Below are 18414 nucleotides of genomic sequence, written 5' to 3'. Positions count from 1 at the left end.
AAGGGCTGGCTCAGTGGGGCGGGGGGATCCTCCTCTCTAGTGCAAGGCGGTTGCCCCTTGTGTCCCCCCAGGACCCTGCAACCAGGAGATTCACCCAGCCGAGTGCCAGCTGCCCCCCCCAGGACTGAGAGACAGAAGGGAGCCCCCCAGCTCGCCACTCCTTGCACCCCAGAACCCCCCAGCCCAACAGACTCCTCCTGCACCCCCAGAACCCGTAGGCCCATGCACCCCCTGTACCGCAAATCCCCTAGTGCAATGCAGTCCCTTGCACCCCAAGACAGGGGGCAGAGGAAAAGGGACCATCTGATGGGGCAGGCCATGGGGAGGGGTCTGCAAGGAAGGGGGGAGTGGTGAAGGGGCCAAAGGGAAGGGTCAGGGCAGGTGAGGGGGCAGTGTAGGGGCAGATAATAGGTGAGGGGGTGGAGCCAGGAACCCGGCGAAGGGGGGGTCACTTACGGACTTTGAGAATCCCACGCAGCTCACGGCTCGGTCGAAGGCCCCCAGGCCCAGCACGTGCAGCGTGTTCAGGCTGACCGAGTCCCAGACCCGCACGTGGGGCAGTAGGGGCTGCAAGAGAAGCCGGTGGCGGGGGAGACCATCAGTCTGGCCCAGCCCCCGAACTGCTCATTGGGGGCGGGATCAAATCCCCTGGGGATACGCCCCCCCCGCAGCAGACCCCTCCCCCATCCAGCCCCTCCCCCACAGCCCAGACAGCCTGGGGTCTCCCCCTTTGCTATTGCCACCTCCATAACCCCACACCCAGGGATTGGCATTTCCCGCCCCATAGGCATCTGCCCTGTCCTCACTGCAGACCCACGGTGTGACGAAGTGGGACTGTTCTTAATGGTTCCTCTGAATAGTGTGGGGGTGCCTCAGTTTCCCCTAGGCAGTTCTTAAGTCTCTAGGTGGTGGGATGAGGGTGTATGATCCTTGCAGAGCCCTAGAGGGCAGGTGCGTGCAGGGGTCTGGACACAGAGAATGGCCGACTCCCTGTTTCCTGGCAACTGATGGCCTGGCCCTTCCCCCCTGCAAGGTGAGAGCTAAAGGGTTGGAGAACAAAGGAATCAGGTGACCTCCTGGCCCCGGAAAGGAACAAAGCCCAGGGGAGGAGGGGCTGGAGGGAGTTTCAGTTTGGGGCTGGCTGGGGACATGGAGTGAAGGGCAGACGTGGTTGTCTGGCTCACTGCCCCCCCAAAATGGACCTGGCTGAGGGGTCCTGTTCTCTGCACCTGCAAGCTCTGGTTTAGACCATGTTCCTGTCGTCAAATAAACCGCTGTTTTGCTGGCTGGCTGAGAGTCACATCTGACTGCGGAGTTGGGGGGCAGGACCCTCTGGTTCCCCAGGACCCCGCCTGGGCGGACCGCTGTGGGAAGCGCATGGAGGGGCAGAGGAGGCTGAATGCTCCGAGGTCAGACCCAGGAAGGTGGAAGCCGTGTGAGCTGTGTGTCCTGCAGACAGTCTGCTCACAGAGAGGAGACTTCCCCAGAGTCCTGACTGGCTTCATGGGGAGCAGTTCCAGAGCATCGCCCGGGGACTCCGTGACACACGGTGCCCCCCATCTCCTCACCTTGCCATCCTTAGATGTCCCGGCCACCTGCCCGGTTGCTATGGTTACCATGTCGGGGTGCACGGCCAGGCTAGGAGAGAGAGGAGCAAGTTCAGGCCCCACAAGAGACATGAACTGCTGGGTCTCAGCAGCTCTCCCTCCCCCCTGCCATCCAACCCTCTTTGGGGCAAGACGGCCGGGGGGGTATGGGGGGCAGGGACTGAAGTTCTGTTCTCCCCTTCCCCTTCATTGGGGGTGTGGGTGGGACTCGGGGCCTTTCCCCTCTTGGGGGGCGCTGGCTCCCATCCAGCTGCAGGGCAGGGGGCAGGTTGAGGAGGGGACTCGGGCCTTTCCCCTCTCGGGGGGCCCTGGCTCCCATCCAGCTGCAGGGCAGGGGGCAGGTTGAGGAGGGGACTCGGGCCTTTCCCCTCTCGGGGGGCCCTGGCTCCCATCCAGCTGCAGGGCAGGGGGCAGGTTGAGGAGGGGACTCGGGCCTTTCCCCTCTCGAGGGGCGCTGGCTCCCATCCAGCTGCAGGGCAGGGGGCAGGTTGAGGAGGGGACTCGGGCCTTTCCCCTCTCGGGGGGCGCTGGCTCCCATCCAGCTGCAGGGCAGGGGGCAGGTTGAGGAGGGGACTCGGGCCTTTCCCCTCTCGGGGGGCGCTGGCTCCCATCCAGCTGCAGGGCAGGGGGCAGGTTGAGGAGGGGACTCGGGCCTTTCCCCTCTCGGGGGGCGCTGGCTCCCATCCAGCTGCAGGGCAGGGGGCAGGTTGAGGAGGGGACTCGGGCCTTTCCCCTCTCGGGGGGCGCTGGCTCCCATCCAGCTGCAGGGCAGGGGGCAGGTTAAGGAGGGGACTCGGGCCTTTCCCCTCTCGGGGGGCGCTGGCTGCCATCCAGCTGCAGGGCAGGGGGCAGGTTGAGAAGGGGACTCGGGCCTTTCCCCTCTCGGGGGGCGCTGGCTCCCATCCAGCTGCAGGGCAGGGGGCAGGTTGAGGAGGGGACTCGGGCCTTTCCCCTCTCGGGGGGCGCTGGCTGCCATCCAGCTGCAGGGCAGGGGGCAGGTTGAGGAGGGGACTCGGGCCTTTCCCCTCTCGGGGGGCGCTGGCTCCCATCCAGCTGCAGGGCAGGGGGCAGGTTGAGGAGGGGACTCGGGCCTTTCCCCTCTCGGGGGGCGCTGGCTCCCATCCAGCTGCAGGGCAGGGGGCAGGTTGAGGAGGGGACTCGGGCCTTTCCCCTCTCGGGGGGCGCTGGCTCCCATCCAGCTGCAGGGCAGGGGGCAGGTTGAGGAGGGGACTCGGGCCTTTCCCCTCTCGGGGGGCGCTGGCTCCCATCCAGCTGCAGGGCAGGGGGCAGGTTAAGGAGGGGACTCGGGCCTTTCCCCTCTCGGGGGGCGCTGGCTGCCATCCAGCTGCAGGGCAGGGGGCAGGTTGAGGAGGGGACTCGGGCCTTTCCCCTCTCGGGGGGCGCTGGCTCCCATCCAGCTGCAGGGCAGGGGGCAGGTTGAGGAGGGGACTCGGGCCTTTCCCCTCTCGGGGGGCGCTGGCTCCCATCCAGCTGCAGGGCAGGGGGCAGGTTGAGGAGGGGACTCGGGCCTTTCCCCTCTCGAGGGGCGCTGGCTCCCATCCAGCTGCAGGGCAGGGGGCAGGTTGAGGAGGGGACTCGGGCCTTTCCCCTCTCGGGGGGCGCTGGCTGCCATCCAGCTGCAGGGCAGGGGGCAGGTTGAGGAGGGGACTCGGGCCTTTCCCCTCTCGGGGGGCGCTGGCTCCCATCCAGCTGCAGGGCAGGGGGCAGGTTGAGGAGGGGACTCGGGCCTTTCCCCTCTCGGGGGGCGCTGGCTCCCATCCAGCTGCAGGGCAGGGGGCAGGTTGAGAAGGGGACTCGGGCCTTTCCCCTCTCGGGGGGCGCTGGCTCCCATCCAGCTGCAGGGCAGGGGGCAGGTTGAGGAGGGGACTCGGGCCTTTCCCCTCTCGAGGGGCGCTGGCTGCCATCCAGCTGCAGGGCAGGGGGCAGGTTGAGGAGGGGACTCGGGCCTTTCCCCTCTCGGGGGGCCCTGGCTCCCATCCAGCTGCAGGGCAGGGGGCAGGTTGAGGAGGGGACTCGGGCCTTTCCCCTCTCGGGGGGCGCTGGCTCCCATCCAGCTGCAGGGCAGGGGGCAGGTTGAGGAGGGGACTCGGGCCTTTCCCCTCTCGGGGGGCGCTGGCTCCCATCCAGCTGCAGGGCAGGGGGCAGGTTGAGGAGGGGACTCGGGCCTTTCCCCTCTCGGGGGGCGCTGGCTCCCATCCAGCTGCAGGGCAGGGGGCAGGTTAAGGAGGGGACTCGGGCCTTTCCCCTCTCGGGGGGCGCTGGCTCCCATCCAGCTGCAGGGCAGGGGGCAGGTTGAGGAGGGGACTCGGGCCTTTCCCCTCTCGGGGGGCGCTGGCTCCCATCCAGCTGCAGGGCAGGGGGCAGGTTGAGGAGGGGACTCGGGCCTTTCCCCTCTCGGGGGGCGCTGATCCAGGACAGACCCAGGTGCTGCGGCACATCCACCCGCCCGGGCGCTGGGGCCCCCTAAGGCTCGCCGTGGGGCCCCCCCTCACCACTTGATGTCGTCGTTGTGGCCCAGGTAGTGGCGCTGGCGCTGCTCCTCCACGCTGTACAGCACGGCCACGGCTGCCACGAAATAGACGATCTCCCCCGTGGGCAGCAGGAAGAGGTTGGCCCGGCAGTCGCGGCCCCGGTACCCGTAGCTGGGGCGACGGGTCAAGGAAAAGAGGGCAAGGCGGCTCCCCTTCCCCTCTGCCCGCCTGAGGGATCTTCGCTCTGGAGCCAATAACCCTGCAGCCCCCTCAACTCCAGGAGAGGCGGAAACTGAGGCACCAAGTGATGTCACCCGCCCCTTCCCCGTCACCCAGGAGTCCTGACTCCTAGCCCCCCTGCTCTAACCACTAGATCCCACTCCCCTCCCAGAGCTAGGGATAGAACCAGGAGTCCCGACTCCCAGCCCCCTGCTCTAACCACTAGACACCACTTCCCTTCCTCTCCCCTCCCCCCCCCACCCCGAGCTGGGATAGAACCCAGGAGTCCTGGCCAGTTGTTAAGCTCTGTTTGCCACCCCGGGCTATCCGGCAGCGCGTGGCCCCAGCTTATACCGGTGTAAATGGTCAAACGTCTCTGGGTAAACTGGGCTCTAGGGATCAAAAAAGTTTTGCTTAAAAAATTTTCATTTCAAACTTGTGGCTGTTCCTCCCGCCCACCCCCGTGGAGCCAACCATGGGGCTCAATCCACCCATCTGTAGTGGGGGACGGGGGTGGGGGGGCACTGTCGTGAGCGGCGGATACACCCAGTCCAGCTTCAGCTTCTTGGGTGGCAGCTCCAGCTTGGTGTCCAGGCTGTAGGTGGCGACGAGGGCATCGGGGATGTACATGGGGATGGGACGGCCCCGCAGGAACATCTTCACATAGCCATCCTCTGCGTAAGGACGGGGCTCATGGGGGGCGGGAGCCACTGCCCCCACACCCCACAGCTCAGATCTACCCTCCCCCCACGCCCTGCAGCCAGCCCCTCGCGCACCGCTCCCCACCATCCCACACAATCCAGGGTTCTCCTCCTCACACCTGTCCATCGGTGGCTTCCCCATCCTGCCCCCTCCCAGCTGCCCCATAACTCCCCCCGCCCCGCCTCACCCTGTCCAGCCCTTTCCCAGTGTGCACGGCGCACCCACTCACCAGCGCTGAAAGTGGCCTCCTTGGGTTTGCTGCAGGTGAGAAACCGGAGAGATTACAACCAGGGATCCTGACTGGCACCCCATCACACCCCCCCCCCCCACCAGCAGGGAGCAGCGTCCCCACCCCGGCGTGGGCCATGTCCCCTGCACTCGGGACCAGCTGAGCTGGGGATCAGGACCCCCCAAAACACCCCTGGCCACCTCCCTCAGGCCTCTGGTGGCCAATGCAAGCGTGTGTGGGGGGCTCTCTTCCTACAGGGCTCAGCTAGCCTGTCCCAGAGATCCTCCCCCACCCCACAGACCCCTGCCCCCCACACAGTCACACGCCCATCCCCCCTGTGGCCAGGATGGAAACTCCCAGCAGAGAAGGGGTTAAGGCTCCAAGCACAGGGCGGCTCCAGCTCCCTGCCCATCTGCTGCGGCTTTGGCCTTTTATCTCCCTGTTGCAAGCGGCCCCACCCCACTTCCCCAGCCCGCCTCACAACTCCTCCCCTCCCCACTTCCCCAGCCCACCCCACTGTGCCAGCCTGCCCCTCCCCCAGCCTGCCCCACAACTCTTCCCCCACTGCGCCAGCCTGCCCCTCCCCACTTCCCCAGCCCACCCCACTGCGCAGCCCGCCCCACAACTCTTCCCCTCCCCACTGCGCCAGCCTGCCCTCCCCCTCCCCAGCCCGCCCCACAACTCTTCCCCCACTGCGCCAGCCCTGCCCCTCCCCCTTCCCCAGCCCGCCCCACAACTCTTCCACCACTGCGCCAGCCTGCCTCCCCCTTTCCCCAGCCTGCCCCACAACTCTTCCCCCACTGTGCCAGCCAGCCCCTCCCGCAGCCAGCCCAACTCTTCCCCTCCCCCCTTCCCCAGCCCCCCCCACAACTCTTCCCCACTGTGCCAGCCTGCCCCTCCCCCCTTCCCTAGCCTGCCCCACAACTCCTTTCCCCCCACTGTGCCAGCCTGCCCCTCCCCCCTTCCCCAGCCTGCCCCACAACTCTACCCCCATTTCCAGCCAGCCCCACAACTCTTCCCCACTGTGCCAGCCAGCCCCTCCCCCAGCCCGCCCAACTCTTCCCCCACTGCGCCAGCCTGCCCCTCCCCCAGCCCGCCTCACACTCTTCCCTTCTCCAACCAGCCCCTCCCCCCTTCCCCAGCCAGCCCCACAACTCTTCTCCCACTGCACCAGCCTGCCCCCCTTCCCCAGCCAGCCCCTTCCCCCACCCTTCTCCCAGCACCTTCCAGCCCCACTGCTCCTCCCCCATCCTGCTGCACCACCTGCCCCATCCCCATTACAGTAGCCTGTGTCATTGCCCTCTTCTGCCCAACCAGCCTGCCCCAAGACCCTCACTACATCAGCCAGCCCCATAGCCCCTCCCCCGCTGCACCCACCCGCCCCACATCAACTTCCCCCCTGCACCAGCCTGCCCCACGACCCCCCACCCACAAGGTCTATCCCATCAGCCTGTCCCTCCACTGATCCCCATTGCACCAGCCTGCCCCACAGCCCCCACCTGCCCTTCCCTGCTGCACCAACTTGCCCTGCTCTCTCAGCCAGGACCCCCTTCCCCCCACCTGCCCCACTTCCCCATGGCACCCTGCACCACCCCCGACCCCGGCAGTCTCTGGAAAGGCGCAATGGGGCCCGACCGCGCTGCACCCCGATCGGGGGGGTGGGGGCCAGGAGCCTGAGCTCCAACGATGGGGAGATGTGGCTCCTTACAGGCTGCAGCGGCACCCCCGGGTAGGGGGCCTGTGACCCCGCCCGGGGCAGGGAAAGGGGCGGGCCCGGGCCCACCAAGGAAGGGCTGGCGGGCAGGTGGGGGGAAAGTGGGGGTGCGCGGGGGGTTACCTGGGCTGGCCCCGGCTCCTGCCGCTGCCTTTCGCATGGTGCCGGCTGCGCTGGGGTCCCCGGCTGGCGGGGGCGGAGCTGCGGGCTAGGGCCCGGGCCGGGCGCTTCCCGGACGGGCCGAGGTCCGGCTCCACCCCCGGGAGGCTGGAAGGGAGCCTCGGCGCGGTCCCTCCCCCGGCCCGGCTGCAGGGCGGAACGAGACCCGCCCGGACCCCGAGTTCCCCCAGCACCGGGTCCCCCCGCCCCCCCCCCCCCAGCGCCCGGACCCCGAGTTCCCCGGCACGCGGGTACCCCTCCCCCCCAGCACCCGGGTCCCCCCCAGCACCTGGGACCCCGAGTCCCCCCCAGCGCCCGGACCCCGATTTCCCCAGCACCCGGGTCCCCTCCCAGCCCCCATACCCCGAATTCCCCCAGCACCCGGGTCTGCCCCCCCAGTGCCGGGACCCAAGTCCATCCAGCCCCTGGGTTTTCCCCAGTGCCCGGACCCTGAGTGACCACCAGCACCCAAACCCCCAACACTTCCAGCGCCCAGATTCAGAATCGGCTCCAGCCCCTCACAACCCAATCCCCTGACCCTGTGTCCGCCAGCGCCCGGCCTCCCATTCCCCCTGACCTCCTGGGTCTCCCCAGCACCCGGCCTCCCATTCCCCTCCACCCCCTGGGTCTCCCCCCCCAGCGCCTGGACCCCTGCCCCCCAGCACCTGAACCCCTGCACCCTGAGTCCCCCCACCCACCCCTGGGAGTCCACCAGTCACCTCCAGCACCTGGATTCTGAGGCACCCCCAGCCCCTTGGTCACCCCAGTGCCAGACTCTGAGTCCCCCCGCCCCACAACATCTGGATCCCGCATCACCCCTATTGCCTGGCCTCCCAGCCCCCGAGTCCACCCCCCCTGGCCACCCAGTGTCTCCTAGTGCCCAGCCTCTCAGTCCCCCCTCCCTGCCCCCAGGTCCCGCCCAGTGCCCCCAGATCCCCCCCAATGCCTGGTCTCCCAATCCCCCCCAGCACCCGGGTCCCCCCAACATCAAGACACCGAGTCCCTCCCAGCACCTGGACCCCGAGTCACTGCCAGCGCCCAGATCCAGAATCACCCCCAGTCCCTGACAACCCCAGCCCCTCAGCGCCCTGAACCCGAGTTCCCCCAGCATCCGGCCTCCCAGTCCCCCTGCCAGCACACGGGGCTCTCCAGCATCCAGCCTCCCAGTCCCCCCTACCCCCTGGTTCCCCCCACCGCCCAGACCCCTGCACCTCCAGCACCTGGACCCCTGCACTCCAAGTCACCCCCAGCCCCACAGCACCTGGCCCCTCACAACCCCAGTGCTCAGACTCTGACTCACCACCAGTCTTGGACCCCCATGCCTGGACTCTGAGTCACCCTCAGTGCCAGACCCCCCCACATGAATCACCCCCAGCCTCCAGTGCCAGCCCTCCATGGCTGGACCCCCATATCCTGAATCACCCCCAGGTTTCAGACCCCCTGCTTCCTGTGTCACCCCAGCCACCCCAGTGCCCGATCCCCATGCTCCAGGTCACCCCCAGTGCCAGCCCCCCAGTGCTGGCCTGAGTCACCCCAGACACCCCCAGTGCTAGCCCTCTAGTGCCAGGGACTCTGCTCCCCAAGCCCCTCCCAGACATGCACCCCGTCCCTCCCTACGTGCTGGCCCGCCCACACTACCAGTCACCCCCAGACCCCCCTACCTCTCCAGACACTCCTAGCAGCAGCCCCCAAGTGCTGGGCCCCACCTCCCTGTCCCTCCTGTAGTGCCAGGTGCCCAGACCCTCAGCTACCCAGTGTCAGGCCCCCCACACCCATGAGTCACCCCCAGGCCCTCAGACATCCCTAGGGCCAGCCCTCCAGTGCCAAGTCTTCCTGGGTCACCATCAGCCCCCCTCCAGCACCAAGCCCCGCTATCCCTGAATCACCCTTCCCAGAAACCCTCCAATACCAGGTCCCCAGCACCTCCAGATATCCCTCCTAGACACCTCCGGTGCTGGACCACCCCAATCCCCCAGGGCCCCCAGCTCCCCTCAGTCTTAAGTCACTCAAGGGCTGGGCCCCCAACCCACTGAGCACCCCAAGCCCCTTCCATACCCCGCAAAGGGCCTTTGGCACCATGCCTCCAACTCCCTGAGAGTCACACTGGGGCCCGAACCCCAAAACACCCAGCATCCTGACCCTCCCCAGAGCCACCTCACTGCTGAGCTCCCCCAGCAAGGTGCTGGGGCCGGTACCCCACCCGCACAGTATGCCCCCCAAACAGGCCCCAAACACGAACACCAGAGCCAACCTGGCATTGAGTCCCCGCCTCCTGACCCACCCCAGCCTCACCCCTGGACTGCCCCAGCCCTGGGGGCTTCACAGAGTCCCGGGAGCGATTTCTCTCCACCCCGTCTGGCTGGGTTGCCCCAGGGCTCGTCCCTCTGAGCCTGGCCACCCCAGCATCCCTGAGCTTGGGTGGGGCCTGGCTCCCAACCCCAATTCCACCCTACAGCCTGGCTCCAGCCGTGGGCCTGGCCTGGGGCTCTTCCTCTCTGACCACTCACAGCACTGCTGGACGGCCTGGGTGCCACTTGATGACGGCCTGGCTGCCTGCCCCACACTGGAGCCTGCCCCAGTGCAGCCTGGCCAGCCCAGCACCCCATCCCAGCCCCACTGGGAGACAGCTCCCAGGGGCACTGCCGGCCCAACTGAGCCACCAACTTGCCACTGAACCCCTTCCAGGGACAGGCTAGTGCCCTCTGAGGGGGGGGCCTAGGAAGGGGCAGGGGGCCCTGCAGCAGGAGTGGGGGCCTGTCCCCAAAGGGTCCTCTCTGGGCATCCGGGCTAGTGCAGTGTGGCTTGGCGCCCTCTAGTGGCTGCAATCCGTGTCTGGCCGCTCTGGGGCCCGATTCTCTAGCTCCAGCGGCAGAGCCTCGAGCCGTCAGATCCTGAGGTCGCAGGTTTGGTCCCCGCCGCAGGTGGTCCAGCAGCGCCGGCGGTTCCTTGGGCGCAGGGCCATCGCACCGTGGCACAGCCTAGCGCGGCGAGGAGGAAGCCCAGCTGGCACTGCCGCCGATAGCAAGGAGGACGCAGGGTTCAGAGCACGGGTAGGAGCCTGGCAGAGAGGGGTGCAGCCTGGGGCAGGGGGGTGCAGGAGGAAGGGTGGGGTCTGAGACACGTACCCTTCGCGCTGCCCGCTGCAGGAGCTGCTGGACGAGGTGGTGCGGCTCCTCTGCTCTCTGAAACAGTCGCGTCCTGAGCGCGGCCGGCCGCTCCAGGGAGGGGCACCTGTGCCCGCTGCAGGAGAGAGAGCATCAGCCAGCCGGAAGGGGGCCAGCCAGGGGGTGGGGGGCAGCCAGCATGATAGCAGGGGCACAGGACATGAGCGTGCAAGAGGCACGGGGGGGGTGAGTGAGGGGTGGGCTGCAGGGGCTGAGTACCAGGATGGGGCCAGAGCTCCGTGTCATGGCTGGGGGGCTGCACAGAGGGTCAGGCTGGGTTTGCCTGGGCATTTAATTTCCCAGTGCACTCCTCCCCCACGACATCTGTGAATGTGGCGCCCTGTCTCTGTGTGACCAGGCAGCGGGGTCCATGGTGAGATCCTCCCCACCCCCCCAGGAGTGACCGGCCGAGGCAGGACGTGGGTCCTGGGTGCAGCAGGAGAGCAGGAGGCACGAGGCAGGACGTGAGCCCGAGGCTGCTGGCCCCGGGGGTGGGAGAGTGCGACGGAAGCCGTGCCACTGCAATGGGGGCCTGGGCACGTCAGCGCTGACAGATGGAGACGCCCCCTCCCCGCTACACACGGCCCTGGAGCCCACACAACAACCTGCCCCCCCAACACACGGACACACAGACAACCCCCCGCCCAAGTCCCCAGACACACACTGCAGAGATACAGACCCTCCAGAGCTGCTACAGCCCCCCATGCACTGTACATATACAGACCCCCCCCTGCACCCGCCTGGGTCCCAGCTACACCCAGCGTCCAACACGTGCACCCCTGCTCGGCAAGCCCCAAACCCCCAACCAGGCAGCTGGCGCCAGGCAGCATTAACCCCTGGAGTACCGGGCACTGGATAGCGGGGATGGGGAAGCTGATAAAACCTTAAATTTCCCTCCAGGCTGGGGCTGGGGCCTGGAGCCGGGGGCTGAGAGGGAGAGCAGATGAAGGGGAGGGCCTGGCTGGACACGCAGGCCCAGCCACGATCACACAGGATCCGGCCCTTACTTCTCACCTTCCTCCATCTCTCTCTAGCTCTATCGCAGCCCCCGGCATCCCCCCCGCACCCCCGGGCTGTTAGCCCCCCAGGGACTCGCATGCCGGCTGTGCTGGGAGAGAGCAGCGGGGGCAGGCAAAGGCAGAAGCAGCTGTTGCTATGGGGCATTTGGGGCCCAATCCTGCCCCCACCAACGCTGGGGGGGGTCGGCGCTGCTTGCCCCAATGGGAGCAGGACAGGATGCCAGCTGGGGTTTTGTCGCCCCCTGCTGGCTGCGGCACCGCTCACGGGCCTGGGTGCCTGGAGCTGCTCGGTCGGTTCTAGGCCCATCAGCAGCTGGCCCAGCCCTGCTGCTGCCGCTCCCAGGGGAGCAACGCAGGATGGGTCTGGAGAGACGGGGAGACCTGCCAACGGCACCTTCCCACCACAGCTGGTGGGTGCTCCCAAGGTCTGAGCCTTCGTCTGCCCAGCCAAACCCCAGCAGCTACGCTGCAGCCCCCAGCCCCGCCCACTGGGCCGCGCTGCAGCCCCCAGCCCCGCCCACTGGGCCACGCTGCAGCCCCCAGCCCCGCCCACTGGGCCGTGCTGCAGCCCCCGAGCCCCGCCCACTGGGCCGCGCTGCAGCCCCCAGCCCCGCCCACTGGGCCGCGCTGCAGCCCCCAGCCCCGCCCACTGGGCCGCGCTGCAGCCCCCAGCCCCGCCCACTGGGCCGTGCTGCAGCCCCCGAGCCCGCCCACTGGGCCGCGCTGCAGCCCCCAGCCCCGCCCACTGGGCCGCGCTGCAGCCCCCAGCCCCGCCCACTGGGCCGCGCTGCAGCCCCCAGCCCCGCCCACTGGGCCGCGCTGCAGCCCCCGAGCCCGCCCACTGGGCCACGCTGCAGCCCCCGAGCCCCGCCCACTGGGCCACGCTGCAGCCCCCAGCCCCGCCCACTGGGCCACGCTGCAGCCCCCGAGCCCCGCCCACTGGGCCGCGCTGAGCCCCCAGCCCCGCCCACTGGGCCGCGCTGCAGCCCCAGCCCCGCCCACTGGGCCACGCTGCAGCCCCCGAGCCCCGCCCACTGGGCCACGCTGCAGCCCCCGAGCCCCGCCCACTGGGCCGCGCTGAGCCCCCGAGCCCCGCCCACTGGGCCGCGCTGCAGCCCCCGAGCCCCGCCCACTGGGCCGCGCTGCAGCCCCCGAGCCCCGCCCACTGGGCCGCGCTGCAGCCCCGAGCCCCGCCCACTGGGCCGCGCTGCAGCTCCCGAGCCCCGCCCACTGGGCCGCGCTGAGCCCCCAGCCCCGCCCACTGGACCGCGCTGCAGCCCCCGAGCCCCGCCCACTGGGCCGCGCTGCAGCCCCCAGCCCCGCCCACTGGGCCGCGCTGCAGCCCAAGCCCCGCCCACTGGGCCGCGCTGCAGCCCCCAGCCCCGCCCACTGGGCCGCGCTGCAGCCCCCAGCCCCGCCCACTGGGCCGCGCTGCAGCCCCCGAGCCCCGCCCACTGGGCCGTGCTGCAGCCCCCAGCCCCGCCCACTGGGCCACGCTACAGCCCCCGAGCCCCGCCCACTGGGCCACGCTGCAGCCCCCCGAGCCCCGCCCACTGGGCCGCGCTGCAGCCCCCGAGCCCCGCCCACTGGCCGCGCTGCAGCCCCCGAGCCCCGCCCACTGGGCCGTGCTGCAGCCCCCGAGCCCCGCCCACTGGGCCGCGCTGCAGCCCCCCGAGCCCCGCCCACTGGGCCGCGCTGCAGCCCCCGAGCCCCGCCCACTGGGCCACGCTGCAGCCCCCGAGCCCCGCCCACTGGGCCGCGCTGCAGCCCCCGAGCCCCGCCCACTGGGCCACGCTGCAGCCCCCGAGCCCCGCCCACTGGGCCGTGCTGCAGCCCCCTAGTCCCACCCACTGGGCCACGCTGCAGCCCCCAGCCCCGCCCACTGGGCCGTGCTGCAGCCCCCAGCCCCGCCCACTGGGCCGCGCTGCAGCCCCTTAACCCTGCCCATATTGTACTGCAGCCCTGTAGCCCTGCCCATTGGTCCATACTGCAGCCCCTAGCCCTGTCCCCCAGGCCGTACTGCAACCACCAGCCCCTATCTCTGGGCTGTACTGCAGCTGCCCCTCCCCCAGGGCCCTGATGCAGAAGGTTCCTTGCCCCCCAGGTCCCAAGGGGCCTCCCAGTCAGGAGGGGAGGGTGACACTCCCCTCCCCCAGCAGCCACCCTGCATCTCAGACCCCCCACCCTCCAGGGCAGGGTGGGCTGGGTCCAGCGCCTACCTCCTCGTGGCACCGTGGGCCGGCTCTCTCTTGGGGGACGACGGGGAGGTGGAGTAACCCCCAGATCTCTTCTGCGGCAGGATCCCGTTGCTGAGGATGGGCTTGGAGGGCAGCCCCTTGAGCAGCTGGCACACTGCGGGGTGGGGAGACAGAGCGGGGGGTCACTGCTTAGAGCCTCAGCCCCCACCAGCCCCCTGACTGCTGGGGAGCTCTTCCCACAGCCTTCGTTGTTCCCAGTATGTGGGTGGGGGGAAGGGACCCCCAGGAGCTGGCCCTGCTTCTCCCCCAGGGCTCCCTGGGGACTGGCACCTCCCTGCCGGCTCAGCCCCACAGGCTGTGATGGAAACGCTTGCTGGGCTCGCCCAGCAGCTCCCCCCCCCCCCCGCCCCCGGCATGACCTCAGTCCCATGGTGGGGAGCGAGGGCAGCACGGAAACCCCTTACTTCCTTCTAGAGCAGGAGGGGTCCAGGCTGGGCCTTGGGACCCCGGGAGCTGGAGGGCTACCACCAGCTGTGGGGCTGTCAGAGCTGCCCCCTGCTCTGGCCGTGGATCTCAGAGGTGGGAGTGGGGGGAAACGCACCTTTGTCCAGGCCCCAGAGGGCTCCATGGGGCTCAGCCCTTCCCCCCACTCCTCAAGGTGGCGCTCGGCCCCTCCCTCCAGGCACTGGGGTAACCACCCAGCCCTCCTGGCTCTGCCCTGGAATCGAGGACAGCTCCTTTCAGAGCTGCTGACGGAGGGATAGCTCAGTGGTTCGAGCATTGGCCTGCTAAACCCAGGCTTGTGAGTTCAATCCTTGAGGGGGCCATTTAGGGATCGGGGGCAAAATTGGGGATTGGTCCTGCTTTGACCAGGGGGTTGGACTAGATGACCTCCTGAGGTCCCTTCCAATCCTGATAGTCTATGATTCTATGGGGGGGGCGCTGCATAGGTCGCAGGGTGAGCCCTGGGGCTGCAGTGCTGTGCGGGCAGGTGGCTCGCCTGGCCTGACCCAGCCCCCTCGGGGCTCTCAGTCTGAGCCAAACACGTGGGGCAGGGGCTGCCGGATGTTCCCCACGGCAGGGATAGCTTCAAGTGGGGGTGAGGGCACTGATCCTGCTTGGAACAGGCTTGGCAAAGCAGGTGACCGGATCCAGGGAAGCGAGAGGGTCTCTCTGGGAAGAGAGCACCCAGGGAGTGGGCTGAGCCGCCCGGAGGGAGGAGCCCAGTACCTTTTGTGGTCCCTTCCTCTGCAGGCTGAGTCCGTTCTCTTCACAGGCACTCAGGCGCCGCAGCACGTCAGCCAGCGCCGCCTTGAGCACCTGGATCTCGTCCTCCTGCAGCTGCAGCCGCTGCTCCAGGTACGAGATGCGGTCATCCACCTCCATCCCGCTGGTGCCCGACAGGTTATCATCTGGGGGGGAGCAAGCGGAGGAACCGATGAGCCGCTGCCCTGGGATCTGGGCCCCTCCTGCTCCCCCCAACAGAAATGCCCCCCCTGGGATCCCCACCCACAGCATAACATCCTCATCAGTGCCCTGGAAGGGGAGCTGGGGGGAGGAGCTGCCGGCTTAGAGGTGGGACCCAGGAGCCCAAGCCACATTAGTATCTGTACCCCAGCCTGTCGCACGGGCCTGGTAAAACATGACACAGGCCAGACACAAGGGAGCACTGCGGCCCGGGGAGGGGCACTGAGCTACCAGCTGGCAGCCTGGGGTCTCTGATGCCAGCGGTTCAGATTCTCTGCACACCCCACCCTGATTAATGGAGCCCCCTGGCCCCTGCATCCCCCCACGGCCTCAGTGCAGGGAGCGATCCAGTCCAGTTTTGGGCCCCACACTACAAGAAGGATGTGGATAAATTGGAGAGAGTCCAGCGAAGGGCAACAAAAATGATTAGGGGTCTAGAGCACATGACTTATGAAGAGAGGCTGAGGGAGCTGGGATTGTTTAGTCTGCGGAAGAGAAGAATGAGGGGGGATTTGATAGCTGCTTTCAACTACCTGAAAGGGGGTTCCAAAGAGGATGGCTCTAGACTGTTCTCAATGGTAGCAGATGACAGAACGAGGAGTAATGGTCTCAAGTTGCAATGGGGAGGTTTAGATTGGATATTAGGAAAAACTTTTTCACTAAGAGGGTGGTGAAACACTGGAATGCGTTACCTAGGGAGGTGGTAGAATCTCCTTCCTTAGAGGTTTTTAAGGTCAGGCTTGACAAAGCCCTGGCTGGGATGATTTAACTGGGAATTGGTCCTGCTTCGAGCAGGGGGTTGGACTAGATGACCTTCTGGGGTCCCTTCCAACCCTGATATTCTATGATTCTATGATTCTATGATCCCTCCCGCACAGCCAAGGTAAGCGAGAGGATAGCCAGGGTCGCCTCAGGCACAGCTGGAGACAGACACCGAATTCAACAGGCCAAAGTCTCAGCTGCTTTGCCTTGCAGAAGAGACCGTGCAAAGCTGTGCCGGTGTAACCCCTGCTAACACGGTGCCTGAGACTGCTCCAGCCTCCGTGCTAACGGGCATTGTCCTAGCGGGAGGGGCAGACGCTCAGGCTTTTAGGTACGGAGAGCCCATGTCCAACCCCCTGCAGATAATCCAGATGGGCATTGTTACACTTGGCTGTGCTGTCTCTAACCACTAGACCCCACACCCCTCCCAGAGTCAGGCAGAGATCCCAGGGGGAGTCCTGACAATCAGAGAGGGCAGAGTCCTGGGGATCGGACTGGAGGGGCTGATCCTGCCCCACGGGGATGGAGGAGGCGATTCTGCCCCACGGGGATGGAGGGGGCAATCCTGCCCTGGGGGGTCATGGAGGGGGTGATCCTGCCCCAGGGGATGGGGGGGGTGATCCTGCTTGGCCCTTTGGGGATGGAGGGGGTGATTCTGCCTTGGGGGGTGGTGGAAGGGGCGATCCTGCCTGGGGTGTGTGTGGAGGGGGCAATTCTGCCGCAGGGGGAGGGGAAGGGTTGCTCCTGCACTGGGGGATGCAGGGGATGGTCCTGCCCCAGGGGGAGTGGAGGGAGTACTCCTGCCAGGGCCCCTGGGGCAGTGGTGGTGGAAGGGGTGAACCGGTCTGACATGAACAAGATGAAATTCAATACAGACAAGTGCCAAGTACGTCACTTAGGAAGGAAAAACCCAACGCCCAAGTACAAAGTGGGGCCTGGCGGCTAGGTGGCAGAGCTGCTGGACAGGATCCGGATTCTAGTGGATCACAAAGTAAATATGAGCCAACAGTGGGATGCAGCTGCAGAAAGGGCCAGTATCATTCTGGTGTGTTGCTAGGTGTGCAGGTAAGACGCGGGAGGTACGGGCAGTCCTCAACTTTATGATGTTCGAATTATGACAAACGGCACTTACGATGCTTCTACATTGACACCCTGATTCGACTTACGACTATAAGTTTCGAGTTTATGACACTTGGTCCCACAATGGAGTAGATTACAGCTCTGAGTTCCGACGTTCCGACTTATAGAATCATAGAATATCAGGGTTGGAAGAGACCTCAGGAGGTATCTAGTCCAACCCCCTGCTCAAAGCAGGACCAACCCCAACTAGATCATCCCAGCCAGGGCTTTATCAAGCCTGACCTTAAAAACCTCGAAGGATGGAGATTCCACCACCTCCCTAGGTAACCCATTCCAGTGTTTCACCACCCTCCTAGTGAAATAGTGTTTCCTAATATCCAACCTGGACCTCCCCGACTGCAACTTGAGACCATTGCTCCTTGTTCTGTCATCTGCCACCACTGAGAACAGTCTAGATCCATCCTCTTTAGAACCCCCCTTCAGGTAGTTGAAGGCTGCTATCAAATCCCCCTTCATTCTTCTCTTCTGTAGACTAAATAACCCCAGTTCCCACAGCCTCTCGTCATGCGACATGTGCCCCAGCCCCCAAATCATTTTTATTGCCCTCCGCTGGACTCTCTCCAATTTGTCCACATCCCTTCTGTAGTGGGGGGACCAAAACTGGACACAGTACCCCAGGTGTGGCCTCACCAGTGCCAAATAGAGGGGAATAATCACTTCCCTCGATCTGCTGGCAATGCTCCTACTAATGCAGCCCAATATGCTTTTGGCCTTCTTGGCAACGAGGGCACACTGCTACTCATATCCAGCTTCTCGTCCATTGTAATCCCCAGGTCCTTTTCTGCAGAACTGCTGCTTAGCCAGTCGGTCCCCAGGCTGTAGCAGTGCCTGGGATTCTTCCGTCCTAAGTGCAGGACTCTGCACTTGTCCTTGTTGAACCTCATCAGATTTCTTCTGGCCCAATCCTCCAATTTGTCTAGGTCACTCTGGACCCTATCCCTACCCTCCAGCATATCTACCTCTCCCCCCAGCATAGTGTCATCTGCAAACTTGCTGAGGGTGCAAACCATTCCATCATCCATATCATTAATAAAGATGTTGAACAAAACTGGCCCCAGGACCGACCCCTGGGGCACTCCGCTTGATACCGGCTGCCAACTAGACATTGAACTGTTGATCCCTACCCGTTGAGCCTGACAATCTAGCCAGCTTTCTATCCACCTTATAGTCCATTCATCCAATCTGTACTTTTTTAACTTGCTGGCAAGAATACTGTGGGTGACCATATCAAAAGCTTTGCTAAAGTCAAGATATATCACGACCACCACTTTCCCCATATCCACAGAGCCAGTTATCTCATCATAGAAGGCAATCAGGTTGGTCAGGCATGACTTGCCCTTGGTGAATCCATGACTTATGATGCAATTGTAAGGAACCAATTGTGTCATAAGTCCGAGGACTTTCCATAATTGTCCCTGGGGAGGGCTCAGCTGGAGGGCCAGGCCCAGCTCTGGGCGCTGCCCTTTAGGGTTGTTATAGAGCGGACGAGGATCGAAAGTTCTCCGTGGCCACCGAAGGTAGGGCAAGCAGCAGTGGGCTTAT

The 18414-nt window shown here is 66.2% G+C and overlaps 1 protein-coding gene across 1 annotated transcript in view; it reads right to left on the bottom strand.

The window, feature by feature from the left end:
• EML2 (EMAP like 2) overlaps positions 1 to 18414 on the bottom strand; it is a 41599-nt gene that overhangs the window by 16541 nt on the left and 6644 nt on the right. The window contains 9 exon segments of the mRNA XM_074937178.1: positions 457 to 567; positions 1569 to 1638; positions 4121 to 4270; positions 4863 to 4992; positions 5250 to 5278; positions 10248 to 10318; positions 10320 to 10362; positions 13525 to 13657; positions 14727 to 14915. Of these exon segments, the coding sequence (XP_074793279.1) occupies positions 457 to 567; positions 1569 to 1638; positions 4121 to 4270; positions 4863 to 4992; positions 5250 to 5278; positions 10248 to 10318; positions 10320 to 10362; positions 13525 to 13657; positions 14727 to 14915 (926 nt within the window).

Source organism: Natator depressus, chromosome 23 (assembly GCF_965152275.1).
Source record: "Natator depressus isolate rNatDep1 chromosome 23, rNatDep2.hap1, whole genome shotgun sequence".
Taxonomy (NCBI): Eukaryota; Metazoa; Chordata; order Testudines; family Cheloniidae; genus Natator; species Natator depressus.
This window is presented reverse-complemented; position numbering and strand designations above follow the sequence as displayed.